The following is a 26,027-nucleotide window of genomic DNA, read 5'->3' as shown; positions in this document are numbered from 1 at the left end:
GAAATGGTTGATGTAAACAAAACACTTTTACGGGTCTTGCAGCATACATAGAGGATACAGAATTTGAAAATATATTCATTTCGTTATTTTTATCAATCTTAGAGTTCAGTACCCCGTGGCTATTATTATGTAAATAGTTGAATTGGGGAATAGAGCAAAAATACGAAATGTTGTCACCAGTCACTTTCGTCATCACATCTTTCATGTACTTGAACAAACAAATGCCATAAACTCTTTATTTTACAATCATATTTCTGAAGAGCCAACGCCAGTATTGCTTACCTCTGTACAACTTAGTTTTATTATTATGTACAGCTATTACAACTTTCGGGCATAACAAATTTCAAACCACGAAGTCAAAAAATTTGTTTTCATTGCATTCACATATCAATCATACGTGAATTACATATATTAGATCTTGTAATTATCTTCGCCGAGAAGATTATGTTTTTATTGTTACTGATAAAAGATGGTGGGTGCTACTTGAAATAGCTGACCGTTTACAAATCTATCCAGTTGCTCGAGTAACTGTTCATTTAGGATCCCTTGATTTCTCTTACCAAGTTCATCCATTCTCGGCACGAATAAATTATAATCCCTTTTCCTGATTCCCATATTTTGAATGCATAGAAAATACCAAGAAAACATTGCGCAATTCAAGTCTTATGGTGTTTAGCTTGTGAGTTACTCATGTGAAATGCATCCTTTTTTATACTCCATATGTTGCCTACAAAGTGTGTCGTAGTTTATTGGAGAACAAAAAAACTATTCTTTAGCTACCTACTGAAGTGACAGCTACACTTGCAGAAGAGGTAAATGAAGAACATAAAAAGAATAGAATTACAATCAACATAAGATAATTTCAAACTAGCTAAACGTATGTGTTTCATCGAATTTTTTTTTTAGTTTTCGTAGTCTCGCCTACATGTGTTTCTGTAGTTCTTTGAATTTCCCGTGTAATAACATATTTTGCAACTCGTGTGGAAGGCTGTTTCACTTTGATTTAGTTCTGTATATGAGAAGCGTTTTTGGTTAATCCATTTAAAAAGTTTTCCGTGTTGCATATCTGATTTTGTATCCATGTACCCATAAATCTATGCTGCAACTATGTACTAGACAAGTATACTATACAATACCTTTTCAAAGCCTAACCGAAATCATCCAGACGCATTCTCAAATTAGACAGTCCACAATCTAAGTACAAAATCGTCAATGTTCTTTAAAACATAAACGTCATTCAATATAAATTACTGTCTTTGAAAGAATAACCAAATGCCAGTCATGTTTGTATCACTAAATTTTGATTTAAAGCTATAGACACAAATAATTTATGTGTGCAAAAGTAGAGTTTGAAAAGACACAATCCACAACAACGTAACATTGCACTAAATTGTTTCTTCTTGCTTAAGTGTTAATGGGCATATTTTTACACCACTGAAGTCCAAAGATGGTGGAAATATCGTGAACAGGGTAAAGCTACCCTGGAGAAAACCTTCGTGTCCGTCGAGTTTCATTTAATGGTAAAAATGGGGTGTATCCTATACATTTTTGATGGTAGAAATAGTGCATAAAATATTTTCAAAGAGAAATTTTGACTACACATGGGGGAGTTATAAATGTAAAGAACTGGGCGAATGCGGACAAAATATCTTTAAGAATATTATGATAATAAATCTTATGTGAACTTTTTGTAGAAATCACATACAACATGTAAAATGCTTATGACTGTAACCAAGACAAAATTACATTTCTTTAGTCGTTCTGGACACGGCTCCAATGTATACCGTGTGTATTACTACATAAATCATAAAGCTGAACAGAAATATAACACAAAATATCGTGCATATACAAATCTCAAAAGAAGGTTCTTTTTATATTTCATTTTGAAAAAAAAAAAACACACGAATAAACAGTGGCATAAATTACGAATCTTCAAATAGACTGGTTTTTAGATCTACCTACTATTAGCAAAGTGTTAGATAAAACCACATATATATTTGGGCGTACCTCAACAAACTCCGTAGCCACATCAACCATTGTTAGGCAATGTTGTCCAGTTACATACCGTTAGTCTTGTGTACAGAAATGTAGCATTACTATGGGCATGCCGTATACGTCCTAGAGATACTAGACTTAAGCGTAAAAATAACATTTAGTCTACATTTTTCACACAAACTATAGAATCGTGAGAGGTTACGAATAGCAGTAGGAAAGAAATGTAAGATGTTCAAAGATATCCTTATGTTTATACATGTGTATTCCCTTACCAACCGCTGTTACCGTAATGTACATAATCTTTGCACCTCAAACACGCATCCGATCAGCATGTACTCGTCACTATTTGATCGTAGTTTGCGGTGCGTCTTTCATCTCCCGGCTCAAAGGCGTGCCGATATTGTAACACGTTCAAAATAGAACGTCCAGGATGTAAACGATTGTCAGTCTTCACATTGTTTCTATTACACCTGTAGAAGATAAGGGTAATGTGATCAAAGGGGTGAGAAAATCAACTTTAATCAGAGATATAGTCATGATGATATTCTAAGTACTTTAAGAATTACAAAATTTCACGCTGACAAGCCTGTTCTTGTGTTCTCTTATTTTACTGCTAGTATGCCACAAGTGCTACATGTATGTTAAGAAATTTAAAGATGCTTGTTAGTAACTTCTTCATGATTTAGATTTCTTTCATTTTTGTCGAAGGACCGAACTTAAAGCTTTAAATGCAAATTAGATGTTTATTTATCTGTCTATCTATCGCTTTGGCTGTATAATCATATACAGACATTAAACAGGGCTGCCCTAATAGCCGGTGCCTATAAGAAATAGCAAACCCTGCTTATCGAGACAATACAGGGCGTGCAATCAAGATCTGAACAAAAATCACTTGTACCTTCTTACGAAGCAACTCTTTAAAAGACAAAGCAACAAGAGAAATTAGCGCTCTTTATCTGTTTTCCACTACTGAAAGAGAATATGTGCACATCTTTGTTTCTTAATCATCTAGGTCTTTAGGTGAAGCTCTACTCTCTTGTCGTAAGATCACTAAGCAAACCAATGTATGTAAATGTATGACAAAAATATATAGTCGAGGTATTAAGGTATTGCTTATCTTGTGTTTTTGACTTGACTTGTGTTTTAGCTATCTAATAAATGCCAATGCAGCACCATAAAAAAATCGTGCACACTAGTCCAACTTTAATAAGTCAATATAACGCACAAAACCCACAATACTCCTCTACATTTCCACGCAACAATAAAGTGAGCAAATATCTCTAGGGGGATCGTGTCCGACATAGTCATACAATACATCACATACATATCGTTTTAGCAAACAATCACTCATACACGTATTTTCGTGCGAGAATGAATGCGCTAACGTAATCTCGCCGACAGGTGGCTAATCCCGCGAGACTTCCCGAGGTCTTGTTCTCACGCGAGAACGTGCGTAACAACGTGTCGATGACGTTATTCGGAAACCCACATATTGATTTTGCTTTGTTTTATATTCATATGGATTCAAACGATACTGTGATTGTTCTTTTAGTCAGTGTCATTTGTCAAACACTCTTTTTTTTTTAATCTAACAAGTGCTTAATACGGTTAGGTTTGTGGAGAGCTGAAAGATTCACAATCCTCAAATTAAGACAATACTTTAGAATAAGTCTACTTATATTACTTGCTCATTTCCTTTTATTATTTAAGGCTTCATTTGAATGACATAAACAACTTACTCCGAATTGGATCAACATAAGAAATAAAAATCCTGTAACATAAGCATGGCCCGGGATCCCACACAATTTTTATTTCATTTTGTTCATTATTTTCATACTCAATTATACGCCTTAGCCTAGAAAAGATGCCACCCTGTTCTCATGCCTACATCTGTAAAAATTGTTTATGTATTTTCTGAACATTGTAGGTATAGTCCATGGGACATATATACGGATGCCCCAGCAACATAAAAAATCATGACCTATGATAACTAAACCGAACTGATAAGGGGGTAAACAAGGCTATAGTAACTAACCGGATACATCTATTTGGATTGGATAAAAAGATAATGAAGATATGAAAACAACATCTAAACAATAAGAAATGAGCTTAAAATGCAGTAGAGCAGTAATCATATTACATAAATCGTTGATTAATATGTTTTGCTCTGATTCAATATGAGATCATAACAGTTGAAAGGTTTTGAGGTGAGAAAAAACGTAAACTTCACCGAGTTTAGTTTCATGTAACTTAGGTTGAAAATTGCACATTGTCAACAAGAGACATTCTCCTCATTAATCATACATTTCGAGGCCTAATAAATAGAATCATGGAACGTGAACAATTTTTCATTCAATTCTAAATTCTTCACAAACTTGTTAGATGAGTTGTCGGTGGCATTCTTCAACTGGCCGCTGGATGAGCTGGATGTCAACGGGACGACTTTCGGGGGAGAGAAGGCACAGCTGGGCCTGGAGGCCGAGCCCGTGGCCGCCCTAGCCCATAACATACCCGATCAAGTGGAGACGGCCGGAATCAAGGTACGTATATATAAGAACATTAGCTAGATTTGCAAATATTCTATAACAAGGACAAGATGATTCCAGCCAACGAAAAATCTGCCGCAGTTCCATGTAGATTAGACATTGAGTATTTGTATCATGCAGTGCATTGAATTATATTTTGGTTGTCAGGGAAAATATAGATTAGATATTGGATATTTCTATAATGCAGCGCATTGAATTATCTTTTGGTTGCCAGAGAAGATAAAGATTAGATATTGCATATTGGATATTTGTATCATGCAGCGCATATGCATTGAATTCTTGTATTTTGGTTGTCAGATAAAACACAGTTTAGAGATTTTGTGGGTTGACTTCGTCGAAAATTCACAAGACTAAGTATGATAAGCCAAGGACTACTTTTAAATGCTTAGATGTTTTTTTTTGTACAAGCATCTATTATTGTCGTTACATGTTGGTCATGTATACTTTGGGGCTTCATTGTAGTCTTTTGATCAAGGAAGCGGTGATGAGTAAGACATTTGATTACATGTGTTTGATGATTCACATCTGTAGTAGTACCCATCTACGTACAAAGACAACTAAAAGGAACTGCTTATGATATAATTTATTTTTTCCGAAGGCAATGTCATTTGATGGCGAGTCGTCATGGGCAAACCTGGGCTACTTCTCCAAATCCTGCATCAGCGACGTCAACCTCTGCACCAAGGGGTTCACCCTCTCCGTCCTGTACTTCGCCGAGAACCTACCCACCGAGACGGGCTACCTGGTCTCCTCGGGGGGACAGTCGCCTTCCTCCCGAGGATTCTACTTTGGGTACATCGGAGACAAGGAAGCCTACGAGGTCGGCGTGATCAGCAAACAGCAGAGGTGGTTTATCAACTTCGAGTTACAGACGATGCAGTGGACCAACATACTCTTCACATGGAGCAACGACACGGGTAAGGAATAACTAAAATGGCGTTATATGTTTTTTTTTTCTCTTTTCTTTAGCCAGAATTTCTATAGAGCGCCATGATCAAGTTTAAAGACCAATGCTTGAAGTGACGTTCTTCGCTCTTTCTGTAAAATATACGAATGGGAACAGCAGGAAATGTCATAAAGGTGTGGCGCGTTCTACTAAATATTGCAATGCTTCTCATCAATAACATTTTTCTCCGTCAACTCTCTATTAAGTAGATGTGTACTACGGTAGACATAGACATTTCCGTCGTTCGATATGTATTGCCACTATAAAACGTCAAGAAGTCTAAGACAAAGCGTGCTGAGGTAGTTCTATAAACACCTGTTCTAAGATCATATTTCACACTTATTTTTTCTGCAATATGACTCTACTTTCCATTGTCTTCCGTTTGTTTGTTTATCTTTCTATTTTTTTACATTCTCCATCCCACCGACGCCGACTACCCCCTCCCTCAGGTGTGGAGTTGTACGTGGACGGTGAGTTAGCGGCTCACGCCGACTTGTCTCTCGCCATCATCCCGGACACCCTACACGATGCCGACCGTGACTTTGACCCCGCCCCTAACCTGTTCCTGGGCAGGGCTAACCACATGGATGACTACTACGGACAGGGCTACCTCTCAACACTCGTCTTCATGGAGGAAGCCCTCACCATTGATGACGTCAAGAAGTTCATCAATGCAGGTTTGTAGGATGGTGTAAAATGTTCTCGCCCCTATGGTGTCGCCAAAAAGAACTCAGATTTTGTGTCGTTGGAGGAAGCCCTCACGATTGACGACGTCAAGAAGTTCATCAATGCATGTATTTAGATTGGTCAACAATGTCATCGCCCCTAGGTCGTCGCCAAAAAAGGACTCACATTTTGTGTCGTGGGCTGTACCATAATACTCAATGCTAACTAAACAATATTTTGAGGCATTTATGGGCACACAATACCACCTAGCGATATTGGTCATCAGTGCAACTACCATACTGAAAGTTTGTACATTGCTCATAGCTATGCGTCTTTTCAGGTGTTTTTTTTTTTAAGATAAAGATAGCATAAGTCTTCCAACATAATTGCATTGAAGACTCTTTTTTCAACCCCAGATCTGTATTACATCGACTGCGTTGAAGACGACCCACAGAGCCCGGTCTACACCGTCTCTCCGTCCGTACCGCCCGCGGACCTGTCTCCCGCCAACTGCCGGGAAGCCTGCGCCGCCGACTCCTACCCAATCGCCGTTCTCAAAGACGCCTGCTTCTGTTCCTCCGACATGTACCAAGAGGGAGAAACGACATCGTACGACGTCACCACGTGCGGTACTGCCTGTATCGGTGAGAAACCGGAGGGCGGTACTTGCGGGACGCAGTCAGCAGCCGCCCTGTTCTACACCACCGCGCTGCTGAAAGTCCACGACCTCCCCGAAGAGCTTACGGGCCTCTCCGGCGAAGTCAAGTTCTCGTCCACCGAGATAGAAACAGACGAAACGATCATGCTCAACATCACAAACGCAGCCGGAGCCGACCTTTCTTACTACGTAGACTTCAAAGATGGGACGGAGCCGAAGCTGACAACATCACCACACGTGTATCATAGATTCACGGAAGCCGGGATGTACAATGTATCCATCATGGCTTGGAATGATGTAACGTACCCGAATGTCTACTACTTCGTGCCTACAGAAGTTGAAGACTTCGTCCTCCCGGTCCGTTCGTTAGACGTGTACATGCAGGGGAAGTTTACCGAACTAGGCAACCCCACCACCTTTGAAAGAGATATGGCCACAGACGCCTCCGTTCGATGCGTTTGGGATTTCGGAGACACGACAACAGAAGAGATCACAGAAGACGGTGACTATCAGACAGAATTCACACACACCTACACAGAAGTCGGTGTGTACACTGTCACATTGACCTGCAGTTCCAAGAGGAACACCATGGTGGCGGAGACTACGGCTCTAGTTGGACAATCACTTCGTGTAGAAGCCGTGAACAACCTAGTTGTAGAGTTTGGAGACGCTGCGAGTCTCACGTGGCGCATTGAGCAAGGAGAATGGAGAAGTGTCAGTGCAGTTCGACTGGATAACGTTAGCATCGCCGATATAACGGTTGACGAAGGTGGCCACTCAGCTTCAGCCGAGATAACTCAATCAGACTACACCTGTCCCGGCACACACGTGGCCGTACTTGAAGTGACCAATCCGGTGAGCAGCCTTGTTCACGTGGTCTTCATCAACGTTGAGGACAGAATCACAGGTTTTCAAGCAACAGCTGATAAATACTACGCCACCCCTCTTGAGACCGTTACTTTTACCACCAGAATTGCCGCCGGCTCCAATGCGTTCTACCTTTGGGATTTCTACGATACCAAAACGTTTGCCAGAAAAGTTCGTGGACCGACACCTGGCGAAGGGCACGAGGAAGTCATGACCTTTAACTTCTCCTCGCCGGATGTATACGACGTAAAAGTCGAGGTGGCAAACTTCGTGAGCTCGGAGAAAGAAACTTTGACGATCAAGATCGAAAACATCGTGGAAGGGTTGTACCTGGTAGCCAACAACGTGTCCAGTCCGAACGATACAGTCACGTTCATCGTTTCGCAAGAACCTGGATTCACCAAGCCTACGGACCCAAAGTTTATCTTCGACTTTGACAACCAAGACAGCTCGGACGAATCCTTCGATCTATCTGTCGACGATCCTTACCGTAAAGACTACGTCTTCGGCGTGTACGGTTTCTACGACGTCACCGTCAGAATCGTGAATCACGTCAGTGAGACGCAACTGTCAACAATCATCATGATTGGGGACTATCTCTTCGACTTAGAGATCCTGACGCCGTCGTATCTATACACCAGCGTCAGCGAGAACTTTACGCTGGAGGCTACAGTGCGGTACGGAGCAGGCGTTGTGTTCTTAGTAGACTACGGAGATGGAACCACAGATGACAACAGTTACGATCCAGTCAATGGCGGCGACATCTACCAGTTCTACCACATCTACCAACACGAGGGAAAATACAAGGTCAAAGTAACAGCTCAGAACCACCTGAATTCTCTAGAAGCTGAACTTGACCAAAAAGTTCACGTCATGAATGCTGCTAGAGAGATGACTTTGACAAGTTCAAAACCAGACCCTCTACCTCCTGGGATCGTGACCTTTGCTGTTTCTTTACCAGAAGGGATTGGATCTCCGAGCAACATGACTTGTGACTTCGAGTTTGGTGATGGCGAGGGTCTAACAGTGTACCCGGCAGTAGTCACCTCAAAACGTAACCTCACAGTACAGCACACCTACAAGGGGCTAGGGAAAACTGACGCTTCAGCCTTGTGCTGGAACGACGTAAGTGATCAACGTATCACTGCTGAAGTCCACATGCAAGAACCGGTTGGGGACATTGACATAACCATAGTCACCCCCGTTCATTTAGAGTTTGGCGATGAAGCCAACGTTGAGATTGATCTATCCGCTGGCACTGAGGTAACAATGGAACTAGACATGGGTGACGGCCATGTAGAAACATTCTACATCGAAGGACCGGCCGCAGAAATTACTACAACCGCATTCACGCACACCTACCCCCGCAAGGGACTCTTCAACGTTACGGTAACGGCCTATAACCTGATTTCGTGGCGACAGTTCATGTACGAGGAGCCGATAGTAGTAGAGCATCCTGTAAGGGACGTACGAGTCTTCAGTAACGCACCGGTGTATTATCCACCCGGTAACGTTACCTTTACAGTAATGTACGAAGGTGACGGCTTCCCGCCTACAGATATTCTTGTAGACTGGACCTGGGGTGACGGCACTATCAAGACCTCAGGCCCGGTATCTATAGACGACACGCACCGATATGATGAAGTATATCAGTACGGCCCGAGCAATTTTGGTGAAATAGTCACCCACGCTCAAGTACGAAATTTCATCAGCGCGCAAAACTTCACAGTTGTATCCTGGATGTCCGAAGCTATCTCTGGTCTCGCTATCTCGATGTATTCTGTAGTAGGCGACAGTGAGACCCAGGAAGGTTTCGGACCGAATCAGGACTACTTTCCGATCCAGTATCCTATACGCTTCACGGCGTCCGTCGAAACAGGGAAAGTGGTTTCGTGGTTGTGGAATTTCGGAGACGGTTCCGTCGCGGAAACTCCTGGTCCTGTTGCCGAACACAAGTACGCTTCGGACGGAGCGTATTACGTCACGGTTCAGGCTAAGAACCCGAACGAAAACGTGACGGAGGTTTTGAATAAAGCAATCATCGTGCAGGAGCCAATGAGGTTCATCTCGCTTGGAACGTCGGGATCGAGGGTACGCCCCGGGAGGCTCAACGACACCATAACGTTCATGCTGAAGACTGAGCATCTCGGGACGCATGCGTGTTACGTCTGGGACAACGGTGATGGAGCCGTCGACGTGTACGGAGACCCCCTAGCGGGATGCGCCGATATCCCAGCGTACCGTGACTACCCTTTCCACGAGATCAACCCAAAGAAACAGAAGTATATAAACCACACACATACCTACCTAGGGCTCGGACTATTCAAAATCAGAATCAACGGCTCGAATGCTGTATCATCAATTGTTCTAGAAGACCGGATTCACATACTCAACGTCGAATGCGACTACCCAATTGTAGAGATGCAGGGAGAAGGCAAAACATTCAATACAAGAAGAGTTCACACACGTTCGTCAAAGGTCCCGCTTATGGCGATCGTTAGTCTAAACTGCGATGCAGGAAACGCTGCTCAGTTCAACTGGCAAGCGCTAAAACTCAAAGAAGGAACCGGATCCAACGGCAAGCCTCAAGAGTGGGAGGTCTACAACATGAAGTTCAAGAGAAAAGCTGACGTCTTATTCAAAGCACGTACATTCGAGTACGGTTTTTACAAACTTACGTTGGAGGTAGAGATTGACCCAGAGGTGGTGGGAACGGAAGGCATAGCCAATGAGGACTTCCGTTACTTCGAGATCATCAAGTCTGACCTGAAGGCAGGCATCAAGGGAGGCATCAGCAAAGCCGTGGACAACGACACACTACTTCTGCTTGACGCAAGCTCCCTGACCTATGACCCTGACGTAGAGAAATGGGACAAGACGGGCATGGAATACTTTTGGTACGTGACTACTATTTGCTGACACCATTTACAGAAAACAACCATTTATAATAATCTTGATTATTAGCTATCTGGTTTGCTACCGATAGTTCCAATAACAATATCAGAGCCCAAGCATCTGCAACAACTTATTTGAATCCGTACATTGCTATTTTGTAGTGTCACATATTCCGTACAAATTAGATCATATGTGTGTTTTTGCATGCGTATGTGTGTGTGTGTGTGTGTGTGTGTGTGTGTGTGTGTGTGTGTGTGTGTGTGTGTGAGGTGTGCTTTGCGTGTGTGTGCGGGTTTGCCGATATGTGTGCTTGCGTGTATGTGTATAAATAATGTATATGTGTGTGTGTTTACGTATGTATGTTTGTTTATGTGTTTGTATGTGTATCTCTCTCTCTCTCTCTCTCTCTCTCTCTCTCTCTCTCTCTCTCTCCCTCTCTCTCTGTGACTACTAAATATGTATTTTTTCTCACGATATTACCAAAGCAGCACTGGCTATTCTGTATATATTAACGCCATGTGTGCTTTCTCCTGCAACGTTTCACTTCAGGTATTGCCGCCTCCCATTCGAGATCTTGCCTGATAACCCAGATGACTCCACCGAAGGAGGGTGTTACGACACCGGGTACGCCCCGTTCAACACCAGCACGGACTACTACTACCTCAACACGACCGACTTTTCCCCGGGAGAGACCTATGTCACCAGGATAGTCGCCAAGAAAGACGACCGCGTAGCGATGTTTGAACAGACGTTAGAGGTACTGCCCCCGGTCGTGCCACAGATGGAAGTCAGGTAAGAACCAACCAATCAAACTTACATTTTCAAACGTTCCTTAAGTACGTAAATAAAATTTCACCAAGTTGAGTATATCATCGCGACAATGAGGGGAAGACGAGAGAAACACCGTGGTAAATGGGGGACCGTGAGTTGCGTTATTTTGAATGAACAAAAATTAGACAAACAACATCACAAACTTTCAAACTTTACTGTCAAATCAGCTTTGGAGTCATCGAGACTAAATTGTGCTGATTTTACTGTACTCTTGTAAAACAATACATCTAAAATATCATCAGCATTAAAACGAAAAGGCATTACACAACATAATTAGAATCTGTCGACATGAACAATTATACAGCGTTAACATAGTATTTTGTAGGCATCACATTAATGACAGTGTTCATGTGATGAAATAGCCTTTTTGTCTATTTGATTTACTAATTCGTAGGCTGGGCTGTATACAATACCGCGAAAATAAATCAAAGGTACAGGTTCAAGATGCCGGACAATCAATGCTGTGCCGGTACTATACCCGAATAGACTTACTCTCAAGTATGTAGATTTTGGCCTTTTTAACTACTAAGTGTTATTCCTACCACAACAATTTAGATAACCTTAGGGCCTATCACACTTGTTCGTACATTTAAGCTCGTATTAGTTGCAAGAGGTCCATCAATACAGGTATTTTGATTGGTCAACAATGCCATCGCCCCTAGATCGTCGCCAAAAAAGGACTCACATTTTGTGTGTGTGTGGGGGGGGGGGGGTAAGTAAAGTTTGCGGGGTAGAAATTAACGACATTGACCCACTGTTGTGCAGCCTAGTTATCTAACCAAAACAATTACTTCTTCGGCTGCAAAAATATCTAAACCAAAATATATACGTACAAGTTTGGAGGTGGATTTGCAACTCGCGTGTATTGTCCTTTGGTGTTTCCAAATGTAAAGCTACATTTTAGTAAACATAACTGCAATTGTTTCCTCCCGAGGTGTGTGAGCAACTGTTGGAAGAAGGTGAACCCCCGGGGCGTCCTGAAGCTCCAGGCGGTCTGCACCAGCTGTCGCCGCGGCAACAGACTCACCTACACCTGGAAACTCTTCAGAGTCAACCACACCATACCGGAGAAGGCGCCGCTGCTAGAGGAGGTCCCCAACTTAGGCAACTTGTCTCAAACAGGTGAGGTTTATATACTGTACCATGCAAAGTACACGGGGTTTAATAGAGAGGGAGAGCTTATCACGGTGGTTTAAGTTCGCGGTAAAGAGTTCACCGCGAAAACCACGAACATAACATTTCTACATTTACAATACTTGTTGATAAGACGTTTACACTCACGTGATTATGACGTCAGCATTGTCCGCCATATTAGATGGTCAAAACCCGAAAGTTGCCAGTTAAATTTGAATTTGCATGTGTATTTCACGGTCACTTAAGCATTGAATTTAACACATGTACTGTATTTTGTTTTCATTTAAGATAAAATTAGAACTATATCACATTGAAATGGCTCTCGGTGAATTTCACACTAAAAAGCTAATATTACTTTGATAAAGACGTTTACATTCTACCATGAAGTCTTTGTGGGTGTATGAATAACTTATTTCTTGCATTTCAAACATCAAGGTGCCAGTACGTCGTCGCTCGCCATCCGGCCGGACACCCTAGAACAGGGCGCCACCTACCGTGTGAGAGTCAAAGCGTACGCCAACAATCCGGAAACGCCCGGATTCTCCGAGGGTGAATACGTCATCAACTACGTTCCATATGGCGGGAAATGTGACATCAGTCCGAAAGTCGGTAAGTCTGTTTGTAGTCAGAGATTTCATAGAGGTGTAATTATATGCAAGGACCCTGTGGATGCCACATATGGTACTAGCATATATACCTGCAAATTCTGGATATTCTTAATCTTGAGACAGTCGTTCTGCGCATATGTCGTACGAAATATGACTGTCATGTGACAGAAACGTGTGTCATTCTTGTTGGCCGGCTCTATCAAAGCCACGTGTGCGTTTAGGGAACGATTTCGGCCAATTTTCAATGTTTTTCTTGTACAGAAAATGTTGATAAAATTTCTTTTGTTTAGGTCACGCGTATGACACCATGTTCATCGTGGAGTGTACTGGCTGGAAGGACGAGGGGGACTTAGAACAGAGAGTACCGCCCGGGGTGGAGCCACCAAAGGTCAGAGGTCATCTGCTTGAACCTATTACGCAGCCAAGTTGAATACCGTTAGTTACATCCGAACAACTATGTTGTATTGAATATAACCTCTTGAGCAGAATGAATAGTTTTGTTCTTGATTTGACTTGTTTTATAGCATCAACATTTGATACAGGCACGACGTAGTTTTCTTTGTATTTTCTTTCTTTCTCGCTATCTTTCTTTTGATCTTATTGCCAACGCTTTAGTTTCAATTCAGTGTCACTTATTGACTTTCGATTTGATCTACTTGAAAGGTATGAAGGACGTACACTGATAGATAGATAGATATATTTTGCTGTTGGTAAAAGCATTTAGTTGTAATAGAAACATCTGGCATCGAAATGGGAAGAGATATGCGTAATATTGATGAAGTAACGGTAATGAAGGTCTCCAATATTGAGTTGACACTCAGCGGCTTACAACCCTTTACTCTTGCCCCCCTCCCACAGGTTACCCTAAAGTACAAGTTCAACTCCATCATCATGGGCGACACGAACCTGATCTACTTCGGGAACATCCCGTTCACCATGCCGGTACAGATCGCCATGGGAGACTGCGAGCGGGACTTCGCCGCAGACATCTTGGTTCAAGTCTTCGACGCTTACGAGGCGTACGCCGACTACAGACTGATCGTCAAGGTAGATGACTGTGTGTTATATACAAAGCGTATAAAAACTAGATATCCATATGTATAACAAGAGCAATAATGTTTTGTTTTCCATTCAAAGAAGAGTTAATACCTAGCCGTTGTTTCGGTGGACTGTCTGTCATCTCATCAGGGCGCTAATGAATGCTTGGTTCTGCTTCGCACTGCAGCTAGGTGTCGCTGCTGCAGTGCAAGGACTGCGGTACCAAACGTGACTGACCTTATACACACCACCACCCCCAACCTCGCCATCCATAGTTCATGACTGAAAAAGATTTTCTAATCCATACTCCCTTCTCAATTATCCCGTTTTGGTTTGAATTTTTCACACTGCAGCAACGACACCTAGCTGCAATGCGAAGTAGAATCAGTCACTAACGCTAAGGAACAGACTGTCACCGAAACGTCGGCTAGGTATTATCTCATTGTTTCTGTACAAAGAACCTCCTGGTATAAAGAATTCTAACATAGTTTACAAATATTCATCACCCAAGGTGAAACCTCCCAAACTACCGTGCGGAGTGAACAGTTACGAGGAGCTGTTCCTCAGAGTGACGGACGGACCGAACAGCGAACTGGCGAGGATGATGGCGGAAACCAAGAGCAAAGAGACCGCCTCTCTCATGGAGTCCCTCACCTCTGTTATGAACTCAAAAGTAAGAAGGCGATATTTTACATGCAGACGTCCCGTCATGTAAATTTTACTTAGTAAGTTACAGCACTTTTGTAAAAGTGAATGTTTTCCTAGAAGTCGTAGTTACGTGGATCCTATCTAGATAATACATCAACGATTGGTAATGTCACAAATATATAGTTATTACGTGAATCTACGACAGGTCACAGTCACTGAGAGAAAGCATCACAACAACATTATCTTTGGGCTTGAGTCTGCAATAATGTTGGTGTTCTTTTCTTGTGTTTAAGTGTCCTATAGAGCCTCAACTGGACCCAGAGTGTGGAATTCCGACGGTGCCGCCTGACGAGAACATCCGGAAGGAGCACAGAAAGAGGGTAAGGAGATAGTAATTCCAATAGTTCGTCTACTGTTGTTTGGAATCCTATATTTGTGACTAGTTTGGCAACGTTCAATAGAGCTGTAAATATGTCCATGTATTTTTCTTTATTAAGCCTGTAATAGAAGTTTTAAGAGATTTGAATGAAATTGCAGACTTATATCACCTTCACCTTTTCGGGACCAAGGTCACTTTCAGTACCAGCTTCCGCCATCATTCCTTGCCCTTCACACTCTGTCATAAATGATTCTTATAAGTGCACTGTAAGATGCCAGCGATCTATGTATATGTCCAAAGAGGTCTCATGTTTCAACCCACCCATGTTGTCAATTTGACAATTGAAAATGAAACTGATGAACAAAATTCTTACGATTTTCGATCATGTCTAGTTTTCAACTAATATTCTCTATATCATCTCTATCTGGGACTCTAGATTCGGAAGATCATGGCGTCCAACGTGGGTACGATAGGAGGCGTGGCAGAAGCGCCTGAAGACATCCTCCAGGCAGCCAGCGCCACACGGACCATCTCCGGAGCACCGGACGAGCTGGAACGGGGAACACAAGTACGTACAGAAACCGGGGGAAATGAATATCAGTTGGTTTAGGTTTTTTTCACAAAAAACACTCGGTAAAATCCTTCTTACAGTCTCAGTGTATAAAGGCGGTGCTCACTTCCGTTTCTATAGAACTTGGGCCACACTGGGCCAGTACAGTAGGAGTTTACTCCACTGGAAGTGTTGTACGTACATGTTCAACTACCGTACACATTCTCATTATTTCTAAGTGCTAAGCAGAGAAAGCACTACATATATGACATCTTTACTCTTTGGTATGACTCGTTTGAACCGACAACCTCCCCAAGGCAAAACGTATGTTTATTGCGAAAGAGGAAGAAGAAGAAGAAGCTAAAAGTAATTATACAGGATTGAACATTTCTAAATTCTTTTATTGCAGGAGGGATCAATAGACTCTCTGTCCGGAATGACGGGGCAGTTTGACGGAATGGGCGAAGAGGTCGACGAAGAAATGGTGAACCAGGTAGCAGGCGGTGAGTCATATCGCGATATCTTTGCAAAGCCTTGATTGGCGATTCGATAAACACGTGTTTCCATTGTACACACAAACCGTTAGAATTCCTTTACGCCAAAACTTCTAGTTATTGATAACCTCACAGGAGTTATCAAATCTTATGTTTTAACACTGATTTTATGAAAAAAAACGAAATAAAATCTTTTCCCCCTAAAAGTTAAAAAAATTAAAAACATCCAAGACTGAATTAATTAAACTGCTAGTATCCAACGCCAACCAATATTTGTTATTTTTGCGTCACAATTTTCTTCTGTTTCTTCCTTCAAATTCATTACTATCTTGTTTTCTTTGCTGATCATTCTTTCAGTAGCTACTAATTTTGCGGTTTTATAAATAAGTCACGTAGTTTTTGGAATAGGCAATTAATATGGCAAACTTAATCTTCATGATCAGTTTCTGTTCCTAGCGGCTTGCCCTTCATCATTGCATATATAAGGTTTATTTTGATTGACTCAATTGGTTGATCTGATTACTTCAGACCTCGTAGGCTCATTGGGCAGCGTGATGAAGGCATCAGAGACATCCGACGTGAAGGAGATGTTTGACAACCTCAGCAAGCCGCCCCCGCCCGACGTGCCTCCGCCGGACCAGAGTGTCGAGGAGTACCTCTTCTACGAGGAGATGAAGAGGAGGAAGAAATACTTAAGACAACTGGCCGAACGACCATCGGTAAGATTCTGTCCCATTATATATTATGTTATATGCAAATGCATTTCATAAGGTGACATACAAACTAATAAGGTGTATGTAGCACCACGGCAAAACTGTCCACAGCGGTCGTGGCAGAATATATTGTGATGATTCAAAAGTATGTGGGTGGGTGTTGTCACCTTCTTCTATTGTTTCCAAGCAAAACGTGTTATGGATGCGAGTAGTAAAGTGTGTGTACAGTATCTAAATCTTTTACCTATTGTAACAGTTTAAGTCTCTGTGTTATGACTGGGTTTTTTCGACGTCATCATGCAAAATCACTTTGCTGTAACTTGATATTTTGATAGATGATAATTTGTATTTACAGGCAAAGATTCAGAGTAGTCCGCCATCTCAAAGTGGTAAAATAAGCAAACCAATGATAGCGTAGTAATTATCGGTTCGACCACTGAGAGAGTGTCTCTATATCCGCCAAAATATATGCATTTTTATATCTTTATCTTGCATTACTTTATCATTATGGAGATTGGTGGGCCCGTGGATCGGTCTATTGATCAAAAGTGTCTGGAAGATCACAATACCGTTCCCTGTCTACATTAAGAGATAGTTGATGTTCTTTTCTTTATTTCCACAGGCCAAGAAAGTTGCCAATACTGGTATGGGCGCTGCTAGCACAGCCGCCAAGTCTGTGTCAGGGAAGAAGCTGATCGGTGAAGCCCCTACGGTCATCGAGTCAGATCAACTTAATATAGCTGTCGTCAGCGATAACATTGAAGATTCCGGCAACAAGTCACTTGATATTGGAGGTGGCAGCTTCGCCCTACCTAGTGCAGGAGATATGTTCGGCAACGATACAGAAATGGACAGTATGAACACAGTGGTAAGTAGGGGTGCATACCGGTTTGCTGGACCTGATTCAGACCTTTATAACATTCAAGAACCGAGTCCAAAAAAACTGAAAGCCAAAAACCTGAGTCCAGAAAAACTTGAACAAAGTACAAATATATTTTTCTATTTTGTTTGATGAAAAGTGTTTTGAGTCTCCCCTCTGACAAAAAAGGCATTTAAGATGAGTGCAACATTCCAATATCAAACACTGGTTTGTCTTGAAAGCCTTCTCACCAAGAAACTTTTAAAGTCGTGCGTGTCAGTATCAATTCTCTATGCTTAATATTGGCCTAGTAAGAAAACAAAACATCAACTGAACAGGATCAGGTCCAGGTTCAGGTCCGGACCTGAACCTAAATATCTGGACCTAAACTTGGACTTGGACCTTATTAAGCCAAACCGGTATCCACACCTAGTGTCAAGTAAAAAATAATTGAACAATTATAAAGCTTCTTCTCAAACTTTGTGTTCGATATCCCATCCAGTAGAATGGATTTCTCTAAATTGTATATGATAAATACACGTAGTCAAATTGCAACAGAGCACACCCTGGTATTAACAGTATTGTTCAAAACTATTGTATATTATGGGGGATTTAATTACGGTTTATTAATATGTATATACCTAAAATTGAGTGCGGTTGCAAACATAAGTTTGTAATCAATGAAGCAATTTAAGCTTGATTTTATCCAATCTACCTGCTATGTCATTGAAAAGTAAATCTGAATCTGATTCATTTAACGCCATATGTATATATCGTATCATCCGTTGCTACTGCACATGTATATCAGTGTCCATAAGCATTTGAACAAGTGTCACTTTATCAATCGGAAACCAAAATGTTCATTACTATAAGAGCCTTATAAATGTCATGTATAGGAAAGATTGTATACGTGAAGACGTCCTGCAACTATAATTAATGCCAAATGCATAATTGGTGGGCTCTACGAGACTCAAAATGTTGGAATTTATTCTTATTTCAGGTTATGTCCAATCCCACCAACCCCTTCACGTTTGACGACTCGGCCAAGGCAGTGACGTCACCCGTCGTCACCATGAACTTTATGTCGTCGAATGGTAGCAATGTAGGGGTCAAGGGCATCTCAACGAACATCAGGTCAGAGATTATATTCCTTGCAATATGAAATTGAATATCGACCTCGGTCTGCTTTAAGTTAGGGAAAGATACTGCAGACAACCACGTCTCACAGTCTTTTAGGTTTCTTTTTACAAGAAGTTCAAATAGGACTGGAAAGAAGAAGAGCCACTCATTCAAAGCTATACATGACACCTTTTAAGACGTTTCCTGGCACCATTAGTCAGAGTTAGACGAGTTTTGCTTTGACAAAGGTCCAGAGGCGTCAAAAGTTTCGGCTAAAGTCAAACGACTAATGAGTTATAGATCACAAGATCAAGAAGGTACAATCCTTTGAGCTCCCTTAATATGCATTTCGGCGTTCGTGACCTTAGAATCGATCACTTTCACTTTTTAATGAGAAAAAGTAGATATCGCCAGGAGTAAGGTCACTATTTTCGAAAAGTTTCTGTATCGGCTATGAAGAACGAACCGGCTATGAAGAAGTACATTTTAAAACTTCTGTGTGAAATGATGTGAGATGGCGAGATGGTATGGAATGATTTTATCTAACGGTAACTACTGCCAAGTGATGTATTATGTGATGTTACTGCAATGATATCATTCTACATTCTATATTCTCCAGTATTACTATTGAGAACCGCATGTCAGGTGGATCCGGGGAGCCTAAGAACATCACCTGGTTGAAATCCAACCCCAACGACACCTACGTCATGAAGGCCAAGGTTCCCAACGAAGGCAACGCTCTTATCTTCGGGTACGTCATTTTTCATAATCATAAATCACATAAGAAATGACGTGTAAAATATTCAAGCTTACTCGTTCATAGATTGGCATCTCCCCTGCTATTCAAAGTACAAGCACAGCTTTTTAGAAGATGACAGTTTTCCAGAGGAAGTGCTTTATCATGTTGTTGAAAGCGTGTTAACACAAACGGGTCAGTGGACTAATGGACAAAACGCGTCTGACTTCGAATCAGAAGATTGCATGCAGGTTCGAACCCTGTTTGGCTTGATCAATTTCTCTAACCGGTGTGTTACGCCAAAAAAACTATAATACTGGCCACAGAATAATGATACGTCGTTATCCAGCCAGCGGGTTACATTTTTATGTGTGCGGGCTAGTAAAAGGCTGTTGGACTCTCCATGCAATAAAGATACAGAAAACGCTCAACTCTCTTCAAACAACGAAAGGACTAATTTTGCTATTGTGGTCGTCATCATTAAAAATGAACCATGATGTTTGACGAGTAGGCTTACGCGCACCTGACTTAAATAAGTCAAAGTTACCCTAACAATAAACCAATCGATGGCTCGATCTACCTATCAATCAATCTATAAACCAACCGATTGGTTTTGCTTGATCGATCAATGAATTAACGAATCATCAGTGAACATCAACTGATGATGCATAAAGTTTTTATGATCTCTCCAGGATGTACTATGTTCGGCACGGAACCTCCACTGACAAGCAGTTGCTTGAATAAATTTTACAGACTGGTGCCTAATCAGCCCGACCTTGACTTTGACGTCTACGTCCGTTTCGCCAAGCCGCCGACGCGGGAGGACTATGACTTCGTGGCGCAGGTAGCCGGCCTGACGGAGGAGGAGCTGTTTGATGTAGGAGGACACGGTGTGCCGGACACCTTCCTGGTCTTCGTGCCCAACTACATCGTGGCGGAACCGGGATTCTACTATTTCGCCATCGACGCTTTAAGTAAGTTGAACCGCTCAGGTGGTATTGTAGCGGTGTGTGCAGTGTTAAACTAAAAGCAAGACCGACATTTCTTTTGCTAAACCGTTTACCGCCTGTGCCATATGATATAGTAAAATCAATATTGGTCCTGTGTAATTTTGCTAATTGAAGCCTTGTTACAAGCATTTCAATGACATAAGATAACATATACGAAAGCTCTAAGTATCTCTTATCTAAACTTTACTGTATTTTCAATGCACAGAATTGGTTTTGAAACCTCGACGTTCTAGACATGGTATTCACACCCATTCCACAGTGCTTTTGTATTGTTCATTTATGTAAAATCATAATACACAAACTTGGTGAAATGTTGTAGACATGTAGGATGTCTCATTGCTAATGTCCCCGTCACAAATAAGAAATTCAGCTCGGCCGACCTGTTGGCGAGCTTCAAATGTGCATTTTCGGCCGAAGTACGGCCGAAGTCCTGTCGATTACGTGGGCTTCGGGCGATTTCTAGAAATAAAAGTTGATCCAAATATTGGCCTTTTACCAGGTTAGTCCATACTGACTTCGTCCATTTTCAGGAGATGGTACCATCTCATGGGAGATTTTTTTAAGTTTTTAGTGTTCGACGGACGTCGCCCGAGATTTTCATTGGAAAATACGGTCGACGCTCGGGCTATTTTGAAATACGGCGAGCTTCGGGCGATCTACAAAGTCGGCCGACGCTCGCATGAATTATGACGCCGGCTTAATAACTACGCAGGTCGATATGGGTACCAATTTAATTTTTTATAATACTTGTTGTAATATCTGTATCTCTCGTGAATGCTAGGTGAGGAAGTCACTGTAGAGGAGAGTGAACAAGGAAATGGTGGCAAGGCGACAATGGCTCAGGAAGTGACGTTAGTGGAAGAAGGCAACACGACAGTAGAGTTCAAGTGGATAGTCTTCTCTCCCGGATGTAAATACTGGGACGAGGAGGGAGAAACATGGTCGAACGAAGGTTGTTCGGTAAGGATAAGACAATTTAAACATGCATGTGGTTTCTTTTTATCATCTATTTCATATAATTATTTTCTAGCACGTTACCGCAAAGTGTAGTTGGAGAAAAAAACCTACTCTGCTCGAAAAATTTGCATCATTATACGATAAGAATACAGACCATAGAACTGTCTTTCAAACCAAAACATCAAATTTTAGTTCATAAACATTAGTTATAGATATATTATTTCATATCCTAGAAACAAAAAACAAGTTTTCTGTACCTATTTTATTCACAAGATTCAAATTACTATATCAATGTCTTCATAGAAGTAAGATTGGACCCTAATTTGTTGTTTTGATTCATCATTGCATAATAAATATATCTATTTGTAAGTTTATGCATTATTATATCTTAACTTTTTCAATTCTTTTTGTTGGTCGATGAGGGTGCTGAGATAAGTTTGATGTAACTTAAGTGTGTCGACATCTTGTCTGTATCTGTTTATTTTTTTGTTTTAACAAAAAAAAAGGTTTCCGCACTGACCACGTCCAAGTTCACGGTTTGTGACTGTAATCATCTGACGTCATTCGGGTCCGAGATGGTGGTGGCTCCGAACACCATCGACTTCTCTAACGTATTCGCAAAGTTCGCCAACCTTTCCGACAACGCCGCCGTGTTCTCCGTGGTCGTGTCCATCCTGCTGTTATACGTCATTCTGCTCGTGTTCACCAGGCGTGCAGACAAGTATGACATCATCAAGGTCAGAGGTTAACATTTTTAACATTTGACATATTGCATGCAACCTTCCCCAACCCAAAAACAATTTCAGTTGTTTGAAAGTCTTTAAGTTAGTCTTATTACGATATAAAAATAAGCTACCGTGTTACCCCTTTTTAAAGTTGATTATTATAAGCTCCCCACAGTGCTTAGTGCAGAATAAAAGTATTGTATGGTTACGATAGAAATATGATCTATAATAACTGATACCATCGAGGTATAGATGAAAAGATATTACGAGATGCTGGTATACAAATATGGTTTTGCAAGGTATATCTAATGATTCTGTATATAGCTTTCTACTGACATATCATTATTCAATGAAAATTGTCATATTGCGAGTTACGTTGAAATAATTTCTTATTACATATTCCACCATTTTGCCGATATAAACACAACTTACAAAGAACGATATTTTGTTTGTGGGAACAGATAATCAATATCAAAATGTTCCAATGTTTTCAGTGGGGTACACTTCCATTGGTTGACAACGCGAAGAACGACCGTTACTTTTACAAATTGGACATCTACACCGGGATGCGCCCCGGCGCGGGAACCAAGTCTCGCGTGAACTTCATCCTCTCGGGAGAGGAGGGAGACTCGGGCGTGCGCATTGTAGACGACGGGAAGAGAGAGGTAGGAAAATATACTCATCATTGCACGTGCCTTACTCTTCTATTCCGTTCAATCTAGATGATTTAATACAAGTCATCAAAAAGACGCCGAACTACAATGCATCACACTAAACATCGTGCCATGTTTGCTTTTTACGTGTCTCTCCAAAGATGTTGATTGGATCTTGCTTTTCACCATTGTTTTTATATCAAATATCATAATTACCCACTTCACTTGAACCAACAGTCATATATCAGCGTTAAAAAAGTGCCAATCACACAATCACACATGCAGCATAGAGATCTCTCAGCTCTCCTGGTATAACTCATTGGATGTTAAAGATCCTATTACCCTGCTACCTATATACGATGAACAGCTAAACATATAGTCGTCTGAAATGAAAAGGCGTTTAATTGACACCATAGTAACTATGCCTTAAATTTCCTGGCGACCATGCTGGTGGGTGATTGGATAACATCAGCAGCATATTGGCGTCTTTAAAAGACATACTGTAATCCTACATGATGCAAATTACGTCATATGAAAAGCCTGTTTTATTATCTCCATGAAAAATGGAGATATAGTTTTGGTTGTGTCTGTTTGTCTGTCTGTTTGTGTTTTCGCACCACTCCAGTTAGTATTACTCAAGAGCCTCTTGATGGTTTGCGATGATATTTGGTATGTGGGCGGGTGTTGTAAAGCCAAAATTCAAGGTCGATTTTGGGCCCCTTGGTATGTGACCTTGGTACTGCAGCAGAACTTCAAATTTTGTATTTTTTTACCCTTGGTTTTTGGGTGGCCGATAGCTTGTGAAGTAATAAAGAAGTGGTGTAGATTTGGGCCTGCTAGCAGCTTCCTCTGGAACTGCAGGGGCAATTTTGTGAAAATATTCTAAGGAGAATAACTGAACAAAGGAACAACGGATTTCCGTGATATTTCTAGCAAATGGGCTTAATAGAATTACTTCCATTGCAGTTGATGCGTCGTGGAAACATCGATCACGTGCTGCTGGGGGTTCCCCGGTCCCTGGGCTACCTGACGTTCCTCCGCGTCTGGCACGACAACTCCGGGAAGGGCAAATACCAGAGCTGGTACTGTAACAAGGTCGTCATCCAGGATATACAGACGGGGGAGAGGTTAGTGTCTGGCATTCTAATTTAAGCTTAAGAAATACATAAGCAAGTGTCTTGTATTTTAATTCTAGAAATTCAACATTAAGGATAAGAACGATTCGAAAAAATGTATCGATGAAGAGAAAGAGACAGAGAAAGGGAGAGGGAGAGAGAGAGTGACAGAGAGAGAGAGAGAGAATAGCAGTAGCCTTTTTCTATATTGTTTCCAAGTTTATTTATTACAGTGACATTAAATCTGTTGTAATTTGCGTTTGATATGTAAAAAGTCGCTTTTGTTCATTGGTCAAGAAAAAAAAGTTACTAGGCAGACGTTAGTATTGTGATATTTAGGAGAAGATCTCAATGCATGCATGTGTTACATAAATCGTATGAAAGCTATGAAATGTAATTTTTAGATTAACGGCATTCAGTAATATATATATATATATTACTGAATGTTACTGAAAGTTATATAACTTCGCGTTGTTCAATATATTGTAAATCAATAGCTTGTATTCTTATTGTGCTGCAGTGTAGACCGTTCATTCTTCAAAATGTAGATACAGATATAAATATCAAAATTGCTTGTTTCAACTCTAAGAATATTAAACAATTTAAAAATCAGCTTTACTTGCTGCTTATCATATTTGAGTTGACCTTTGTGTCATATCTCTGTAGGTTTTACTTCCTGTGCGACCGTTGGCTCGCCGTGGAGGAGGACGATGGCCTGACGGACCGCATCCTGCCCGTGGCCGGCACGGAGAACATCATCGGCTTCAACCACCTCTTCTTCTCCAGCTCCAAACGGAACCTGTCGGACGGCCACCTGTGGTACTCCGTGGCCTCCCGCCCAACCCGGAGCAACTTCACCCGCACACAGCGTCTCACCTGCTGCGTAGCGCTGCTCTTCCTCACCATGATCGCCAACGCCATGTTCTACAAGAAGAGCGAGGTCAGTACCAATAAGGCATCTCACGGTTCCGAGTGCGTATGTGCAGCTATTGTCAAAGGGATGTCAACGTCAAAAATCCTCGACCAGCAAACACTTCCATGTTGTCCAGAAAAAAGTTGGAAGTTTACTAGCTAAGGGATCTTGAAGGTTGACCTAGACCACAATGCATGACAACTGCATGCACCTTTGAACTAGGAATTATGAAATGACTTATTGAAATCTATAGTCCTCTTAATCGAATCCTTTCTTTCCAAAATCGCTATCGAAAAAATCTCGATGAAGGTTATATTTGTCAAATTTTTACAGACAAGCTTAAGACACGGTTTATTAAGACTGGTTTATCATAATTTACATTGCTGTATCCATTACGACATGCAACGTTAACAGAGGTGTCTGTCATGAACCACAACAGTTCTCAAAGTCAAAGCACTGAATCGAAGGCTTTTCTGTTCAAAGTCGTTATTTCATCATAATAGTGACAGTTGGCAGTCTTACAGAAAAATAGCCATATATCGCTTTGTCTGACCTATTGACATTTACCTACATTTTTACAGGTTGAAGACCCAGGAGAATTTTCCCTCGGTCCCATCACCTTGTCTCTCACTAACATCATCATCAGTATAGAGAGCACCTTTGTGGTTCTCCCGGCTAGCATGGCTCTCGTCACCTTCTTCAAGAAGGCCAAGTACAAACCTACACCTGCGGAGAAGGAAGCAGAAGAGCGGAAGAAAGAGGAGGAAAAGAAGAAGAAGGAGGAAGAAGGGAAGGAAAAAGGTGCGCACATCACTAATCTAAGTATACAGTACATGAAGTCGACTACATTTTTCTATTTAGTGTTTGCTTTTTTTTATATTTATTCTTATGTTATAGCAAAACTTTGGCCTAAATCTTATACGTCGTTGCATATTGAGCCTTAGAGCTCAAATCAGAAATTATAAAGCTAAC

General features: G+C 41.4%; 1 protein-coding gene across 2 annotated transcripts in view; it reads left to right on the top strand.

Annotated features, from left to right (window-relative positions):
• Positions 1 to 26,027, top strand: part of LOC136440328 (polycystin family receptor for egg jelly-like) — a 42,199-nt gene that overhangs the window by 1,796 nt on the left and 14,376 nt on the right. For both annotated transcript variants that reach the window (XM_066436298.1, XM_066436297.1), the window contains exons 2-25: positions 4,378 to 4,535; positions 5,140 to 5,458; positions 5,937 to 6,164; positions 6,570 to 10,575; positions 11,123 to 11,365; positions 12,339 to 12,526; positions 12,974 to 13,147; positions 13,437 to 13,534; positions 14,005 to 14,193; positions 14,696 to 14,857; positions 15,126 to 15,212; positions 15,648 to 15,779; positions 16,171 to 16,264; positions 16,784 to 16,974; positions 17,591 to 17,836; positions 18,828 to 18,961; positions 19,566 to 19,697; positions 20,436 to 20,656; positions 21,474 to 21,652; positions 22,156 to 22,386; positions 22,869 to 23,039; positions 23,994 to 24,154; positions 24,809 to 25,082; positions 25,637 to 25,856. In XM_066436298.1, the coding sequence (XP_066292395.1) occupies positions 4,378 to 4,535; positions 5,140 to 5,458; positions 5,937 to 6,164; positions 6,570 to 10,575; positions 11,123 to 11,365; positions 12,339 to 12,526; positions 12,974 to 13,147; positions 13,437 to 13,534; positions 14,005 to 14,193; positions 14,696 to 14,857; positions 15,126 to 15,212; positions 15,648 to 15,779; positions 16,171 to 16,264; positions 16,784 to 16,974; positions 17,591 to 17,836; positions 18,828 to 18,961; positions 19,566 to 19,697; positions 20,436 to 20,656; positions 21,474 to 21,652; positions 22,156 to 22,386; positions 22,869 to 23,039; positions 23,994 to 24,154; positions 24,809 to 25,082; positions 25,637 to 25,856 (8,238 nt within the window). The remainder of the gene's footprint in view (positions 1 to 4,377; positions 4,536 to 5,139; positions 5,459 to 5,936; positions 6,165 to 6,569; positions 10,576 to 11,122; positions 11,366 to 12,338; positions 12,527 to 12,973; positions 13,148 to 13,436; positions 13,535 to 14,004; positions 14,194 to 14,695; positions 14,858 to 15,125; positions 15,213 to 15,647; positions 15,780 to 16,170; positions 16,265 to 16,783; positions 16,975 to 17,590; positions 17,837 to 18,827; positions 18,962 to 19,565; positions 19,698 to 20,435; positions 20,657 to 21,473; positions 21,653 to 22,155; positions 22,387 to 22,868; positions 23,040 to 23,993; positions 24,155 to 24,808; positions 25,083 to 25,636; positions 25,857 to 26,027) is intronic.

The sequence above is a fragment of the Branchiostoma lanceolatum genome, chromosome 8 (assembly GCF_035083965.1).
Source record: "Branchiostoma lanceolatum isolate klBraLanc5 chromosome 8, klBraLanc5.hap2, whole genome shotgun sequence".
Lineage (NCBI taxonomy): Eukaryota > Metazoa > Chordata > Leptocardii > Amphioxiformes > Branchiostomatidae > Branchiostoma > Branchiostoma lanceolatum.
This window is presented reverse-complemented; position numbering and strand designations above follow the sequence as displayed.